Consider the following 18,156-nt stretch of genomic DNA (forward strand, 5'->3'; position numbering starts at 1 on the left):
AAAACTTTCAACAAAAAAAATCTGGGGCATGTGACATATCAAATTGTATATTTTCGGTGACGCTGAACACGAATATGGCGTCAGATTTTTGATTGAATCCCATCCACGGGCACGAGTTGGACTTTTACCTATTTGGGGAGGTTTTAGGGGCTATGGGCGAGGTCAATTCGAAAAACTAAGGCTATATTCGTGTTCAGCAATATCAGGAATATACTATTTTTATATGTGATACGAATGAAACTATTTTTTTTTACTTTTACCCTCTTTGGGGAGGCGCTGGGGGCTGTAGATGACCGAAAACATACAGTTCGATATGTCACATGCCTCAGATTTTTTTTTGAAAGTTTTGCCCAAATTTGGGGGAGGGGGCTCTTCTTCTTCACTAAAAGATCCCATCTCGAAAATTGAATATTTCGAAAAAGCATCAAAAGGTTCATCAATGGATATTTTTTCAGAATTTTAAATCGTAGTTCCCACTTACAGCGTCACTTTGAAATTTGAACTTTCAAATTGAAAGTTCAACTTTCAACTTTTGAAAATTTCAAAATACTTGAGAAGTTCAAGATGCAATGCTCTTTCGAACTATGAATTCAGTTTTGATCAAAGTATCATACAGCTTTGGAGGCATGCGCTGCTGAAGTTGAGTACCTCGAGACAATGTAAAAATAATTGAAGCCCCCTCCACCAACCCCCTGAGGGGGCTGTGAACAAATTGATTGCAGGTTTCTCACTAATTGGGTGGGCAGACATTGTAAAAAAAAATCAAGCCAAAGAACATGACTCAAAAACGTTGGTTGAATTGAGGTGGAATGATCCAGACAGGTTGCCTATCTTTGAAATTTATGGGGCAACCGAACTTTTAAAAAAATTGCGAAAAATGTATTTTTAATCTTGGGAATGGGTACTAATTGGGTGGGTATACATTGTAGAAAAAATTGAGCCAAAAGACATGACTCAAAAACGACATCGGTTGAATTGAGGTGGAATGACCCAGACAAGTTGCCTATCTTTGAAATTTAAAGGGCAACCGAACTTTTAAAAAAATCGCGAAAAATATGGGTAGTATTTTGTAAAATAAACAAATATCAATTTATTAATTCGATTGGCGACCTTCAACGCTCCAATTGCCCCCCCCCCCATTTCCTGAAACTTTGAAAAATGTTATTAGGTAGGTAATTGGGATTTCAGTGTTGCTGGTTGAAATACATTTTTTTAAAAATCAGACAGTTTTGTAAAAAATTCAACAAAATTGAATGAAGTATAATTAACATAAAAGTTCTCGAACAACGTATCCGAGCTTTTAATTTCTGATACATTCTTATAATAACTAACACCACTATACGACTATAAGATATCAATACGATACCTGTGTCTAAATAGGTACATACATTTAGACTGTATTAATACTTCTTCGATGATTTTGTACCTACCTACGTAATACCACACACGATGGACCCTGTACCTTGTTTCACAAAAATATGGAGTAATCTCAGAGCAGAGCCACAAAATATTGAGTCATTCAAAACCAAAATACTTTGTAAGTAGGTACATCAAATTCCTCAACTTCCAAATGTTTTGCACTGATTGAGCGAACGTTGAGAGATCACTCATCTGAGGTTTAACTCTGATTCAAATTTATTCCTAGTATCGAGTTGTAGTATGAGCTCGTAAAACATGTTCCCACCAATCGTGAACCTCTTTGACGGCGTTATTGAAATTCGGTAGGTTGTTTTTCATCTCTTTCTGCGACATTTTATTCGAATCTGTGGCATTGACTGTAAACAAGAACAAAAATTTTTGTGTCAAATAACTTTTCGAATCAGAACTTTTAGTAGGTGTGTAAATAGTAGGTATCTACTTTTTGATTTAGGACTATTTTTCTTGCTATTTAGCACCGGTTTATCCTGCATTGTGGTCGGATCGGATAGACTGGATGCCAGCTGCTTTCTTCCAGAACTGCTACCATCGCTGTCAGATCTTGTGATTTCTGCTTTTTTGCCAACGTAAGCGTTTTCTTTGTACGGTTCCTGAAATGTCAGTTTATACAAAATAATAAGAAAACGTCCGAAATTCGTAGGTAAATATTGAGAAAAATAATCCTAATGTGATTGATACCTTCATTTCCGAGGGATCTGCGAATTTCTCACTGTGAATTCCATCTCTGAATTTTTCGTCGATTTGTAATTGCTCGTTTGTGGCTCTTAATCCGGCTATCAGATTGTTGCCCTGTTTTATCTGAAATAATACGATAATTTACTGGTATTTGATTAGAAATTGTTAATTTTATCGATCCATTCAATTTGCGTTCAATTCTGTTTCTGGGCAAATTGTTTGCAAACGTGCGAATTCGGTCCAGTTTTGGATCAATTATTGCAATTTATCATTTTTTCAGTTTTGATTTATTGTCATGTCAATTTTACTTATTAGCCCTGGTTTCAATTATTGAATTTTGATTGATTGAAATTATTATATGCAGAATCTTCCAACTTACTCTTTTTTGCTTCAAACAATTTTCTAGCCATTCCCGTATTGTTTTCTTAGCTACTTCTTCTTCTATCATATACTCGTACTCTTCTCTCGCTAATAATTCTTCCAATTGCAGAGCTTTGCGAATATTCACCGAGCGATAGGATAAAATACTGAAACAAAGTTGATTATATTTCGCTTTATATGTTTGTAGGAGGGAGTAAATTAGTAGGTAGGTACACAACTCACTTTAGGACATCATGAAAAGTAACATCTTCACCATTATGTAATCGTTCAGTCTCGTACACCATATGCTTGAATAAATGCTTATCTTTGACGAAGTCCACCTCCAGTCGACTTTTCAACAGACGAAATATGTATTTGACTTTGTGAACCGGTATTACACCTTTTTGATGAATATCCACTATATTCCATGTGTTCTGAAAATTTCTAATGTCAGCGTACGACATCAGGGCGTCTTCTTCGTTCGAATAAAATAACGAAAAGTTCTCCATGATGATAGCTGTTATTGAAAAAATGATCAAAAATATATAAATATTTAACAGTACTTGGTGTTTTTTTTTGAGAAAGATTATGAGAATGATATTAGGAATCCGAATAGGTATTTCTGAACTGCAGATACTCACCGACCAGCAAGTTCAACACGATGTAGGTAATTATGACGTAAAACGAGCAAAAATATATCAACGCGGCTACAAAATTTCCGCAATCCGTTTCCCAATAGTTGTTGGCTGGTGTACATTGAGGTGGTTGGATCATACAATCGTGCATTATTTTATTCCAATCTTCACCGGTGACTATACGGAATAACATTGCTACACCGGTGACAGGGGATCCGAAATTTGCCAACCTATCGTGAGAAAATGTAGGTATGTTTGTACTAGGAACTTTGCATTACACTGGTGATGATAGAATCGAATTTACTCTCACCTTCCTATTCCTTCTCCATATTTAACAGTTCCGAATAAAATCGTACCAGCCAAAGCGTAGAAAAACACCAACAAAAACATGCCAAAAATGATGAAAAAACTTTTACACACGGATACTCCCACAGTCAACATCAACATTTTCAACGTAGCGTGTTTTCCAGTGATCGTAAAGAACCTCAATACCACAACCATGAAGCCAATGGAATAAGATACGTCATTCTGAAAAAAAAATGAAAAGTAAAATCAGCCAATTCATAAAAATAAAACCTCGAGTCCAAAATCTGAGGTAAAAAATGAGTACTTAGCAATAACAAATAATTTCTGACCTGTAAATTATAATGAATGCATATCCAACTGGCACCTAAAATGGTCACAAATAGATCATATCTGTTACGTCTCGATTGCCAATATCCTCTTGGCGTGAATGCTATCAATTTCATCAGAACTTCGACCACGAATATGAAATTCAGAGCTGTACTGATACGTGATAGCTGGAATGTGTAAGGTTCTTCTACTTTCCACTGGAAATTTAAACAATGAAATAATAAGTTTTAAAAACTGAATTTTGGTTGTAGGTACTATGATTCAACTTCAAATACATAGGTAACTGGTTGGAATTTTTGCAGAAAATCAAAAATTTCCACTGAAACTTTTTTTGGGCATCTTTAAAGGGTTCTAAGCTAGAACTTGAATCAGATTTGAGATTTTTAAAAAAGATGTCTGATGCCACCCATCAAAATAGATTAAAATTTCAGCAAAAAATCAAAAATTTCTATCAAAATTTTTTTGAGCACCTTTGAAAGGTTTTGAGCGACAAACTAATTTTAGAATTTTCGAAAATGTGTTATGCAAATGCAAACAATCAAAACAGATCAGAATTTCAACAAAAAATCAAAATTTTTTTATCAAACTTTTTTTTGAACATTTTGGAAGGGGTTTTAGTCTAAAATCGAGTTTTGATTTTCGAGGTTTTTGAAGAAGGTGGATTCATGAGAATGGGTGAATGTTTCAGCAGAAAATCAAAAATTTGAGTCCATATTTTTTTGAACACTTTTGAACGCTTTTGCTCAAAATTGGATTCTGATTTTGAAGATATTTTTCAAAAAAACCCCAAAGATCTGACAGGGTAGACATTTTTAGAAAAAATCACAAACTTCTACAAATTTTTTTGAGCATTTTGAAAAATTATCAGCTAAGAATTGAGCCTTGGTTTTTTGGAATTTTTGATAAAGGCAACAATCAGAAATGAATAAAAATGATTGCAGAAAATCAAAAATTCCTATCAACTACTTTGAGCACTTTTGAAGGGCTTTCAGCACAAAATTGAGTCGAGTGATTTTTGGTATTTCTGAAAAAAGCGTTGTGCGAAGCTGTCAAAATGTGTTAGAATTTTATCCGAAACATGAAGATCCGTATTCGAGTTTTTTAAAAGCACTTTTGAAAAATATTGAGCTCAAAATTGGGTCCTGATTTTTGGCATTTTCAAAATAGACAACACAAATATGTGAAAAATTCACTCACCGATACACACAGTAGACTACTGTTCAGCAACACTGTACTAGCGATGAATCTTTTAAAATAAATATGCTGTGTGATATCGTAGAAAAAAACTCGGAATTTTTTCCCATCTGGTCTCGGCGGCAAATGCAAAGGTTGTGCGATTTTCAATCTTTTTTTCAAGTCACACCTGCGATGAAATGCGAAAATTACATGTTGAGTCCATTGATAGGACTCTACCTATTAAATCATGGGTTATTTGCTTGAAACCAACTTGATTCACAATGTCACTAATAAAATGGGTGGGGCTGCATTGGATCTTTTTTCTAGTGTTTTCAAAAATCTTTGACTGACACAATTTCAGGAATTTATCAATGTGAAGAGAGTTTGTGTTTTAAAAATTTTGGGACAGAAGTTGACATGAAAAATGCCAGTAATCCACTATCTGATAATTTACTAAAAATAGCGTATAAATTTCCAAAAATTACAAAAGACTTTCTTCCACGATCATAAAATTAACATCAATTTACCAGAAATTAGTAATTACCAGTGATTTACCAAAAATTACCAGTAATTTGCCCGAAATGACCAGTAATTTACCAGAAATTACCAATGATTTACCAGAAATTACCAATAACTTACCAAAAATTACCAATAATTTACCAGCAATTACCAATAATTTACTAGAAATTACCAGTAATTTACCAGAAATTACCAATAATTTACTAAAAATTACCAGTAACTTACCAGAAATTACCAAAAATTTAGTAGAAGTTAGCAGTAATTTTCTAGAAATTACCAGTAATTTACCAGAAATTACCAGTAATTTACCAGAAATTACCAGTAATTTACCAGAAATTACCAGTAATTTACCAGAAATTACCAGTAATTTACCAGAAATTACCAGTAATTTACCAGAAATTACCAGTAATTTACCAGAAATTACCAGTAATTTACCAGAAATTACCAGTAATTTACCAGAAATTACCAGTAATTTACCAGAAATTACCAGTAATTTACCAGAAATTACCAGTAATTTACCAGAAATTACCAAAAATAACCATAAATTTCTAGAAATTACCATCCATTTATTTACCAGAAATAACCAGTGTCTAATTTACCAAAAATTATCACCAATTTACCATAAATTTTGAAATTACTAGTTATTTACCAAAAATTACCAGCAATTTTGAATTTACCAGCAAAAATTGCCAGTAATTTGCCAAAAATGTTCACTAATTAACGGGAAAGTACCAGTAATTTATCAGTAATTAACGTTTGATGACATATTTTACCATAATTATTTTGCAATTGAGGAGCTCATTGCAAAAGTACCCCTTGTCACATGAACCTATGCAATCTCCAAAGCTCTCCCTTGAGCGTACCCAGTATCATGAATGTAAACTCTATAAAGCAATTGCTCTCAAGGCTACTCAGGGTAGATCAACTTGACAGTCATTTCATCATTACAACATGATCTCCGCAGTTGGCAATATAGGTGCAATCGAGTGAAAAGGGTCTAAAAGTTCATGTGACAAGGGCTACTTTTGCAATGAGCTCCTCAATTGTGTTTCATCAAAACTTATTCTTCTCTCACCATCTTCTCTGATCCACCGTCAGCAGAGCAGTTCCTTTGTTTTCTGAATAATTCGCAATTACAACACCCACAAACAACGTTAAACCAATCATACAACCGAGAAAAATGTATATGTGGATGTACACAGCGTGAACCTAGGTAAAAATAACACCAAAATATTATATAGGCAACTAAGTTCATCAAATCGAAGAATTTCCTTCAACTAGGCCATAGGCTCAATTCTACTTAGTTTGAGTTGAGCAAATACAAATCTACCGATGTTAAAATCAACCCACAACAGCTAAAAATACTTACGGGTCCGAGAGCTTTAATTAAAATATCTCGAACGTCTAACCATCCTTTGAACGAGAGTACCTCGAATAGTGTCAACATGGCGTAGCCTATGTTATCGAAATTAAATCTTCTAGGATTAGCCCTGAATTGGTGAACACATTATACAAATACAATTTTAGTGCAAAAAAAAAGGTGCAATGTGCTAATTTACATAGGTATGTATAGTGTTAAAATAATATAATAAAGCGAATTGTTGAGTGTTTGTAAAATGCAACAATATACAAAATATTTTTTGATCGCCTTGATACTCACCAAACTCTTGGAACCAACATGGACGGAAATGTTTCATTTTCACCGGGTTTTATTTTCATTTTAGTGACAAATACTCGTCTCATGAAGACACCGACGCAATCCTCACGATTTACTATGGTAGGATCATTACATCTGGCCAATCGACCACCGAACATTTGCACACCATAGCAGGCGAATACGAACATCAACACGATTAATAGAACGGATACCTGTAAAAATTGAATTAAGGTCAAATTTGAGCAAGATACCTTATAAATTCTACCATCACATTCGAAAAAAATTCTGCAAAATAGTAGAAGTGATGTGATGTAAACTTACCAAAAAAATTTCCTTGAAACCGCGACACAATTCATCGACAACTTTTCTCATATGAGGCACCAAAGAGAAAATACGTAAAGGTCGAACGCATCTCAAAATCATCAACAGCTGGGCTGCCGAATTTGGTGGCACGTTTTGGGGCATCCAGTACAAAAATATTAAGCTGGTCTGCGCAAAATACAAATATATAAGAAGTGGAATGGAATTGAACACGAATCGGGAATCATTTCGAAAAAAACACTCACTATATAAATGAACACATCTAAAATGGACGCCACATCCTTCATGTAAGCCTTAGGTGTGAAGAAAACTCCATCGGCTAGAATTTTCAGCGCTAATTCCAGACTCATGAAAATAACAAACATGTATTCGGCGAACTGCAATGCTGGTATTTCCATAACTCTGTACACCGGTGTCTCGAACATCATCGAAATACAAGATATAGTTGTCACACAAATCATCAGCCAGTCTAAATAGGTAACCAGACCTAGGAAATTGCTGCGTAGCAAAAAATACACGAATTAAAAAAGTTATCAAAAAAAATACAATTGGATTTTTATAAATACGAATCAAAAATGCCAACTTTAAAATTTCAAAAAATCATGACCCAAAATTTGAGCTCAACATCCTTCAAAAGTGTTCAAAAAATGTTCAGATGCAAAATTAGGTTTTTCTACTGAAATTTTATCCCATTTTGATAGGTGGGGCTGGACCTTTCTCAGTGATACCGAAAATTAGGCTCTGATTTTGAGCTCAAATTATTTCAAAAGTGCGCTCAATAAATTTTGATAGAAATTTTGGATTTTTTGCTGAAATTCAAATTCATTTTCATTTCCTTCTTCTTCAAAAATTCTCAAAATCGGGACACAATCTCCGCTCAAAACTCTTCAAAAGTGCTTAGAAAAGTTTTGATGCAAATTTTTGCTTTTCGGCTGCAATTTTAATCCATTTTGATGGATCACATTGCATCAACTTTCAAAAATTCCAAAAATCGGTACCTGATTTTGAACTTGAAACTTTTCAACACTGCTAAAAATAAATTTTGATGGAAATTTTTGATTTCATCTGCTGTAATTTTAACCATACTTATTTTGACTGTTGCCTTTTTCGAAAATGGGTACCAAAAATCAGTAGGTACCCGCAACCCTTTTTTCAGAAATACTAAAAATCACTGGATCCAATTTAGTGCTCAAAATCCTTCAAAAATGCTCAAAAATCTGGATCTTCAAAAGTACTCGAAAAAAAATGACTCGAATTTTTGATTTTTTGCCGAATTTTTTACCCATTTTCATAAGTCCAATTACATTTTCTTCTTGGATTTTTTGAAAAAAATTGCATTGTTGCCTTTTTTTAAAATTCAAAATCCAAGACTCAATTATGAGCGGTTAATTTTTCAAAAATAATCAAAAAAACTAATACAAGGTTTTTGATTCAATTCTCTGAAAATTTTTACCCATTTTATTGTCACTTTTTTGAAAAATATCTCGAAAAACCGGATCCAATTTTGAGCTCAAAAGTCTTCAAAAGTGCTCCAAAAAAATATGACTCGAATTTTTGATTTTCTGCAGAAAATTTTACCCATTTTCATAAGTCCAAAAATCTCGAAAATCACAACTAGATTTTGGGCTAAAAACCCTTCAAAAATGTTTAAATTTTTTTTTGATTTTCTGCTAAAATTCTAATCTGTTTTTATTATGGTTGCATGACACCTTTCAAAAATTCCGAATGATACATTTTCTGACTCAAAATCTCTCAAAAGTGCTAACAAAAGTTTTGATAGCAATTTTTGATTTTCTACTGATATTCTAATCTATTTTGACAGGTTGGACGAGACATATTTTCAAAAAATGATTCAATTTTTCTGGCTCAGAAACCCTTCAAAATTTCCTAAAAAAAGTTTCGATGGCAAATTTTGATTTTCTGCGGAAATTCTAACCTATTTTGATAGCATATGACATGACACGTACGTACCTTTTCAAAAATCTCAAAGGGTTCTAAATTCATCAAAAGTGCTCAAAAAACGTTTTGATGAAAATTTTTAACCTATTTCTAAAATACTGGTCCATTTTGATAGCTTAGATGGCACCTTTTTCGAAAATTCCAAAAATCATAACCCTATTTTGGGCTGAAAATTTTTCAAAAAAGTTTAAAAAATATTTTTGTGGTAAAAGTAGGTATTAAGCCCACTGAATTTCTTAGGCCAATAAATTCCGGCCAAATTCGAGACTAAGAACGAATGACATGATTTCTCAACTTACTGCATTCTTTTGTGTTTAATTTTACGTTCCTTTCCGGTAAGCGGATCCCTCAGTCGAGCATCATATCGGCCATACACGATCAGCTGGCAAGCTTTGCGAAATTTACTCTCACGAGGTACGATAAAAAGAGGAGTATCGAATAAGGGATGATTTTCTCGTAAATCTTCTTCACGTTGATTTCGTCTCATTTCAGCCTGTTGTTTTTTAGCTTGCAATATTTTGATATCGATTTCGTGAGGTCGACTGCGAGCTGTGCTGATTTTATTAATGTGACCGCCGATGTCTCCGTTTTCCATAAGGTGCTCGTAAGTTTGTTTCAGTTTAATCGAACCGCTTCTTATGCTTCGTCTAACGGATCTTAATTATATTAAAGATTTGATCAGAGGTTGCAGAGGGCAAATGATTTTGAGTAAAAATAACGTACTTTTTTTGATCGATACGCAGCTGTTTGATGCTATTGACCGTGCCTTGAGAGTGCAGATTACTTTTACCCATTCCTGGCATCGCAATTATGCCCGAATCTCCCAGAAGAAGGCGATGATTATTCGAATCTCTATTATTAAAAAAAATACAAAACCCCGAATTATTTTGTGAGAAAGTCATTCGAGACAGGAATACTACATTTAAATAGGTAGGTAAGAATTGCTCAAACAGCAGAGGTAAAAATATATAGATCTGCTTACGTCAGCAATGCATTAATGGCGGATTTTTTGGCATCAGGAGTAACAATGCGAACTTTAGGCGGATTTGTGAGTAATTTGAAAGTTCTCTGTTTTCGATAAAGTATCGGAGCGTTGAACATATCGCTGGTTTTTTTCGTAACATCTGCTATAGTACCTTCGTCTTCTTCAATATCGTAAACAAATTGCCTCATGAAGCTTTCCCTGACCTGTTGGAGTGAAATTCTCATGAAGTTTACCTCTTTGGAGGGTGAAAAGAGTTATTATTCGGATTTAATCAGCTTCAACTTACTTTGGGTAAATTGAAATCGGATGGTAATTTATTAATGCAGGCCATTTTCGGACTATCGGGGAATTTTTCAAATATTCTCAAACGAAACGGTAATGTTTCTTTGATTTCGGCGCTCTGTTCTCGAAATTTTAATTGTTTCAGTTTTTTCACGTCTTCGTCCAGTTCCAAATTATCCAAAATGACAGCGACGAACAAACTCAACACAATCTAAAAAGAAATAAAAAACACCATTACAAATTGAATAGGTAGGTAGTAATAAAAAAAGTGTCTTGTTTTTAATACCTACCAAAGTTACAAACAAATGGTATAGAATAAAATAGACTGCAACCAAAGGTACCAAAGTCTCTTTAGTGCGCAGCATCGTTTCGTCCATCACTTCAACCCAAGCTTCTTGAGTCAAGATTTGAAACATAGACATGAATGCCTACACCCAAAAAAAAAGTAGGAAAAGTGTTAAAAATATCCTGCGATAGGTAAATGTTGACTGATGGCTACCAACCTCGGGAAAAGTTTCAAATTTAGTGAAATCACATAGAAAACAAAACAACTGCATTGAAATACTCGACGATATGATCAGCAGGCACATTGTGAATATAATCAAACTGCCTAATTTTTTACCAGGACCAAAAATCTTGTACACGAAATCCTCCAACATTGGCGAAGCTTTGATTAAACGAACTACTCGCAAAACCTGCATCAAAAGAAAAAAATTTATATCGGAATATCTCTTTGAAAAAAATCACTCAATCTAATGACAAACAGAAGAATCGAGTCAATTACTTGAAAATAGGTCAATCCGGATAAATAAAAGCTGGGAATAATATGAAGAGTTGTTCCGATGCACAGCATTAATTCGAATTTATGATAGGAATGTTTGAAATAACCTTGAAATCCCAGACACCAAATCTTGAATAAGGCTTCCATATTGAATACGATAGTGAACAAGAACTGTTAAACAAACGAAAAATTTTAAATATTTTAGAAAAATGAAAAGTCAATTTTCACGTCAAATCCGCCTCGAATTTGGGTTTAGGAACTCCAATTTCGCTCAAAATATTTTTCAATCCAGTGTCCTTGTGTAAGAAAAGATAAAAAAAATACTACCGTTGGCTCCTCAACCACCCTTGGAGCAGGTGGAGCTGAGTTTTTTTTTTCAGAAAATTGAAAGTTCTCGTCCTAATGCTCAACTTTCAGGTTTAACTGGCCAAGATTGCTGCAACTTGCAGAAAAAGGTACCTAATTGAGAGTATTTTCAAAAATATTTCAAAAAAAATTTCATAAGTTCAAAGTTGAGAAAGCTCGATTTTGAAACAAATTGTCATCAAGTTAGGTAAGCTCGAGCAATTAGACACTAAACTTTGCGCTTATGACATGTAATTTCAATTATTGCTGAAAAAAACCTGTTTGTATCCTGGGGCATTCCATGTCAATTCGACCAAAAAAATTCGATTTTGAAAGTCATGACTTTTGATTTCGCTCAAATTTTTTCACCATTACTTGTCATTGTCACAGTCGCACTCCTTTACAGGAGATGGCGTATATTTCCATCTATATTAGCTGGTTTTTAGTGTATCTGAAAAGTTTCTTTCAAGGTCTTACAGGGAGAGTTGGCCAGTGAGTTTGTTGTTAACAGCACCAATCGTTTCCTCCCTCTCGTCGTTCTTCCTTGGATTTTCCCCATACCGCTAGCATGAAAATGCCGCTTTCTCATATTTTATGAGCTAAATACTTTAGCTTTAAATCATTTCACAATCTTTATCTGCCAGGTTTCTACCATTTCCAGTCCATTGGGTCTTGCTTATTCCTAATTCCTCCAATTTTGTACAAAGTTCCCACATTCCAGGTTGTGATGTTGATGTTTGTTCCATCTTATTTTGTCTCCTTGTATTCTTAGCACCCAATCCGGCTGCCTTGGTAGATGAGGATCTGCCTGACAGAGACTTATGGCCAATTGCTAAATTGCCCTATTGACAAAATTATGCATAAAAACAGGTGTGTAGATGCGTACCTATGTGTGAATTTGGACTGTTTAAAAAAAAACCATGTGATTCAGCCAGGCCTGCGAATAGCATGAGTAAAAGTAATGTTAAAGAATGTAGAATGACAGAAAAATTGAAAAAAATTTGCCCCAGGTGGGGATCAAACCTGGGAGACGGTGTCGGTTTCTATTTTTTTGCGTTATCTAACCCACTCAGCCACTTCGCTGCTTGCGAAGAGTGGAGTTATTTCCACATAAATGTTTATGCATTGTGAACTTATTAAATTTTTAAATTTTTCTCCAAAGTCCAAAAAGTGCAAACATTTATGTGGAAATAACTCCACTCTTCGCAAGCAGCGAGGTGGCCGAGTGGGTCAGGTAACGCGGAAAAATAGAAACTAAGAGTGCCGGTTTCGATCCCTGCCCAGGACAAAATTTTTTAAATTGTTTTTTCATTTTACATTCTTGAACATTGCTTTTACGTATGCTATTCGCAGGTTGAATCACATGCTTTTTTTGAAAAAAGTCTAAATTCACACATTGCTTGCGCTATGCATAAAAGCATGCGTTTTAGCATGCTATTGCATAATTTTTGTCAATAGAATGATGTCCATATAATTCTAGGGAAATGTAATGGTGTTAGTTTTCCATTGCTTTCCACCATGATTTCCTGTTGGGGTTTACTCCCTTAGCTTTTTAGGCACTGGTATTCGCCTTCTCACTCTGAAGCTCTTGCACTTCCCTGGGGCTGGAATGAGTGAGCTGTTGGTGTTCTGCAGCTCTTATGCATTCTTGTTCGTAATCCATATTTATGTAGAGGCTTGGCCTTCGACTCGCCACTCCTCCCCATTGTTCCACCAGCTGGAGAATTCTGCTTTAGCCATGTTTATTGATTCTGAGTCCGTCAAACAGCAACATGTTACCACCCCCCACTTGACAATAGATTCGCCGCTTTAAGCCGAAACGCCGGCTGATTTTTGTAAATCTGCCACTTAAAAGGCGCTCAAAAATGACAGTAAATTTGCCGGTGAAAAAACGCCAGCTAGAAGCGGCTAGTTTATAAAATCAGCCATTTAAATCAGCCGCTTTCCGCCACGTTTAGAAAAACAGCCGCTTTTGAGCCGGCGTTTGAAGCAGCAGTTTTTTATTTTGTTGATTTGCCGATTACAATGCACATGCGCAACCTGTGTTCAGAACTCATTTTCAAAAAATTTAAAGGAAAGTACGAAGTGCGGTACATGTATACCACTTGAAAACGAAGATTTTATTGTTGCTGTGATAGCTGAATGGTGAGCGCTCTGGACTTCCACGCAGGAGTCGCGGGTTCGATCCTACCTTGGGCTAGAAATTTTTTGTAGTTTGGTAGATTTTTCGGCGTTTTAATGAATTAATCAGCCACTTTAAACAGCCGCTTTTGGCTGGCGTTTTTTTACCGGCAAATTTACTGTCATTTTTGGGCCGGCTTTTCCACCGGCTTTTTCGGGCGGCGAATCTATTGTCAAGTGGGCCTGCATGACGTGGATGCGCAGAATACCCCTAGTGTTGTCTTCACCTTCTCATCTGTCCTGTGGGACTGGCTCCTCCTTGATGATCCGAGCTACTACCCAGAGACTATCTCTAGCAACAACAAACAACAACCTGTGCCCTCCCAGGGTTTACAATGACTTGACTACCCATCCAATACAATCAGTATGGTCCCAGCCCCCTCAGGGGAAGGGTGGGAGGGGCTTCAATTATTTTCACACTGTCTCGAGGTACTCAACTTCAGCAGCATATACCTATACAAAGTCATGATATGATACTTTGATTACTTTGATCAAAACAGATTTCACAGTTTGAAAGGGCATTGGATTTTGAACTTCTCAAGTACATATTTTGAAATCTTCAAAAGTTGAAAATCAAATTCTCAAATTGAAAGTTCAAATTTCAAAATGACGCTGTACTTAAGTGGGAGCTACCATTTAAAATTCTGGAAAATTTTCCATAGATGTACCTTTTGATGCTTTTTCCATTTTCGAAATATTTAATTTTTGAGAAGGGGTCTCTTGATAGAGGGGAAGCACCTCCTCGTCCTCCGTCTAATTTGAGCAACACTTTCAAAAAAAATTTGGGGCATGTGACTTATTGAATTGTATTGTATGTTTTCGGTGACGCTGAACACGAATTTGACGTCAGATTTTATATTAGACCCTACCCACGTCCCCCAGCACCTCCATCAAATAGGGTAAAAGTTCAGAAAAGTGTCTGTAGCTTTGGATGTATGCGCTGCTGAAGTTGAATAATTATATGTATGAAAATATAAAAATAATTGAAGCCCCCCACCCACCCCCTGAGAGGGCTGGGACCAAACTAATTGCGGGTTTCTTACTTATTGGGTGGGATGGACATTGTAAAAAAATTTGAGCGAAATCGAAGGACACGACTCATAAACGTTGGTCGAATTGTGGTGGGATGACCTCCCCCCTCCCCCATAACTGCTCCAAATACTGCTGAAAAACCAATCATAACGATTTTCCTTCTTCCTCTCCCCCCCGGTCCCCCTCCCATAATACTATAAGTGAGGAATGTACAAAAACACGTTGGAAAGATCCACGCATGAAAACCTTGAAAAACCTAAAAATATGAAAAATAAACCTACTTCGATGTAATAATAATTGTGATAAAAAAGATGTCTCGCTCTGCCATCGTGTTTAAAACTCAGCGAAGCCATAACAATTCCATTGCTTAAAATGACGCCCATCATCAGCAATCTAAACCACCTAGATCTTAAAATTTGATGACAAATCATCGGTGCACAACCGACATGTTTGTTTTCGTCAACTTGCACCAGTTTCCACGCGCCGGTTTCGTCTTCAATCAATACCTATCGAAAAGAAAAATCAGATAAACCGAAATGTACGAGTATGGTGATTCAAAAATACAGACTAGATAGAGGTAGGTCTAGGTACCTACTTCGGTCACCATTTTATTATCCAATTGTCTGACACCCCACATTTGTTGAAACTGTACTCTGATTTCGTTGAAAGTTTCCGTGATAACAGCGATGAAAACATTTTTCACTAACCAAGCCAGGAAAAATATCATAGTGGAGAAATAAAATATAGCACGCCAAGACGGTAAGCTGTCAAAAGTACGGAACATGATGAAAACCCAACCCTCTTGAGAAGCTGCTTGATATACGGTGAATAAACTGGTCACTGGAATGAGAAGATTTTTAAAAAAATATACCTAAACTCAGAGAAAAGCTTCGTGTAGAAAAACTTGTAAAAAAGTAGGTATTCTTACTGAATTCATCGAATCCGCTAAATCCCATAATATAACGCGATAACTCCATTTTCATGCACTTCATTCCTTCTGGACATCGATATCCTGAATCATTCGAGCAATAGGTGTCTGGTATGGCGAGACTATTCAATGTAACGTGTCTGCGAATGAAAGTAAATTAAAATATATTTACACGTGAATTTATTCAACTCAAAATATACTTGAGAATTGCATCGAATTCAAATTACTTTGGATCAGTTGTATTCAGAACACAATGATAATTCAGTTCACCGAAAAGCTGAACGCCTAGTAGACTATAGAGTGACATGAAGAATAGGAAAAATAATGTCACGTTGTATATTTGCTGCCCAGAACGTCTGAAAATTCAACAAGCGAATGTAGAATAAAAATCACATTACAGGAAGAAACGCTTATCCAAAAGTGGCGGTTACAGGGTTGCAAAAGGTCCAGCTGGCAAAAAATGTGGAGTCAAAAAATTCCCAAAAAACTCTGATTAGAATAAATTTTTCAAAAAAATCTTTTTGTCTAATTTTTTTGAGCCAAAGGGTCAATGACCTCAATTGATATCTCTTGATGTGAAAAAATTTTCAACTACCTATTTTCCTCCCCCAATTCCTGGATTTTTGGTCATTTTATTGAATTATTTTCAACGTTTTTTCATTTCAGTTTTGATAATTTGCACAAAGTTATGTCTCTTGAAGAAGTATAATACCTACTTAAGTAATGAAACTTTTTTTTTTAGAATAGAAGTGCATCTTTCACAAAATTTGCGCCTCAACCCTTTTGAAAAGCTGTAGCTGCCACTGCCTACCTAAAAACATGAATTGAAAAATGAACTCTATATTTACTTGAATATTTGGTTAATGCGACTTTTCGGCATCGAGAATTTCAAAAACACTCTGATAAAACGAATCATTATAAACGGTCTCGGAGCTCTCAAAATCGACAAATAATTAAATCTCGGTAGGATGGAAAGCATCTCGAATACTTGTAAAATGACAGAAACCCATAAGAAAAACACCATCGACGAATCGAACTGACACCAGTGATCTTTCAAGTAAGGAGCATCTCCCTAAATAAAAAAAATCAATAGTTTATGGGTTAAACTCAACATACGAGTACCTACCTAATTATATTTTCGTATAGAAAGACGAAGAGAAAATTTCAAACCTTCAATATCCCTCGTATATGCATCTTGGCTATCATTTCAGCGGTGAATAAACAAGTCACGATTAAATCACATATGAACGTAATGTACTGTAGAAGAGGATACCATTCGAATGTCTTGGGTGTATTTAAACAAACGCAAAGTAAGCTCAGAAGAGCACAAGCTCTCATTATCCTCCGGACCCAAACCTTTAAAACAATAATATATACTTATATTAATGAAAAATATTCGTACTTAAATGAGGCAACGTAGGTACCTATTATTTGTAAACCAATTCTCAATTTTTATGGTACATACTTTGTTGACCCATTCTATATCAGCACTTTCGTTGAAAGCTTCATCAGGACCATAATCTGCCAATATTTGTTCTCCTCGTAAGCTCTGCTTCCTCCCGAGCATCGCTGCAGAGTAGATACGTTCGTTTTCGGGGAACATTTTGGCGGATTTTACGAAACACCAGTGGAGAAAAAAATTATTCCATTACGAATTCATTGAGACCAAATTCGTGGGCACTGATGCACTTGGAAAAATAATCGCGGTTATTTGACCACATTTTTCCAAGTAAATTTACATTTTGAAACTTTTAGAAAGGAAAATATTACGAATAGAGATGAAATTTTGGAATTGCGCGCATGAACCGAAATTCTCAATTGATTGCAGATGAAAGCAGGTGTTACCACTTGCCCAGCGCTATACTAGAAAAAGCTCCGGGTGCAAAGCTGCGTTTAGCCGATTTCCACATGTGATTGTTCGAGCAGTTTTTTTCGTCATTTACGATTCCAAAGTGAATCACTGGCGTTCGAATTGTAATTTTTAACCAATTAATTTCTGTACTGGGTGTCCGGAGAGTCGTGGTACAAACTTCAGATTTGGATGAGTAAAAAAGAAACGTAAGATAAACAAGTTGCCTATTTTGAAAATTGAAGGAGCAAAATACGTTTTCAAAATATGAAAGCCAAACTCCAATTTTGATGATTGGTGTAGGTAGTATAGTACTTTGAAAAATGAACAAAACTACCTATTGTGATTTTTTGCCCAACTTGCAAATTAAAGGGGCTTTAAATGATTTTTAATTTTGAAAA

At 35.3% G+C, this 18,156-nt stretch overlaps 1 protein-coding gene across 1 annotated transcript; it reads right to left on the reverse strand.

Moving 5' to 3' along the window:
• Positions 1-1,227: 1,227 nt before the first annotated feature.
• Positions 1,228-17,709, reverse strand: na (sodium leak channel non-selective protein na). The gene is made up of 28 exons (XM_065345822.1): positions 17,372-17,709; positions 17,077-17,262; positions 16,755-16,978; positions 16,134-16,262; positions 15,907-16,046; positions 15,574-15,818; positions 15,260-15,484; positions 11,424-11,591; positions 11,143-11,334; positions 10,930-11,067; positions 10,644-10,850; positions 10,355-10,560; positions 10,096-10,224; positions 9,672-10,028; positions 7,659-7,911; positions 7,414-7,581; positions 7,096-7,304; positions 6,805-6,925; positions 6,511-6,644; positions 4,938-5,103; positions 3,743-3,937; positions 3,418-3,635; positions 3,114-3,337; positions 2,716-2,989; positions 2,492-2,639; positions 2,116-2,235; positions 1,859-2,027; positions 1,228-1,775 (listed from the first exon to the last, which is right to left on the reverse strand). Exons 1-28 carry the CDS (start codon positions 17,507-17,509, stop codon positions 1,642-1,644), a joined length of 5,217 nt encoding a protein of 1,738 aa, XP_065201894.1. The 5' UTR covers positions 17,510-17,709; the 3' UTR covers positions 1,228-1,641.
• Between the last annotated feature and the right edge of the window lie 447 nt (positions 17,710-18,156).

This window comes from Planococcus citri, chromosome 1 (genome assembly GCF_950023065.1).
Source record: "Planococcus citri chromosome 1, ihPlaCitr1.1, whole genome shotgun sequence".
Taxonomy (NCBI): Eukaryota; Metazoa; Arthropoda; class Insecta; order Hemiptera; family Pseudococcidae; genus Planococcus; species Planococcus citri.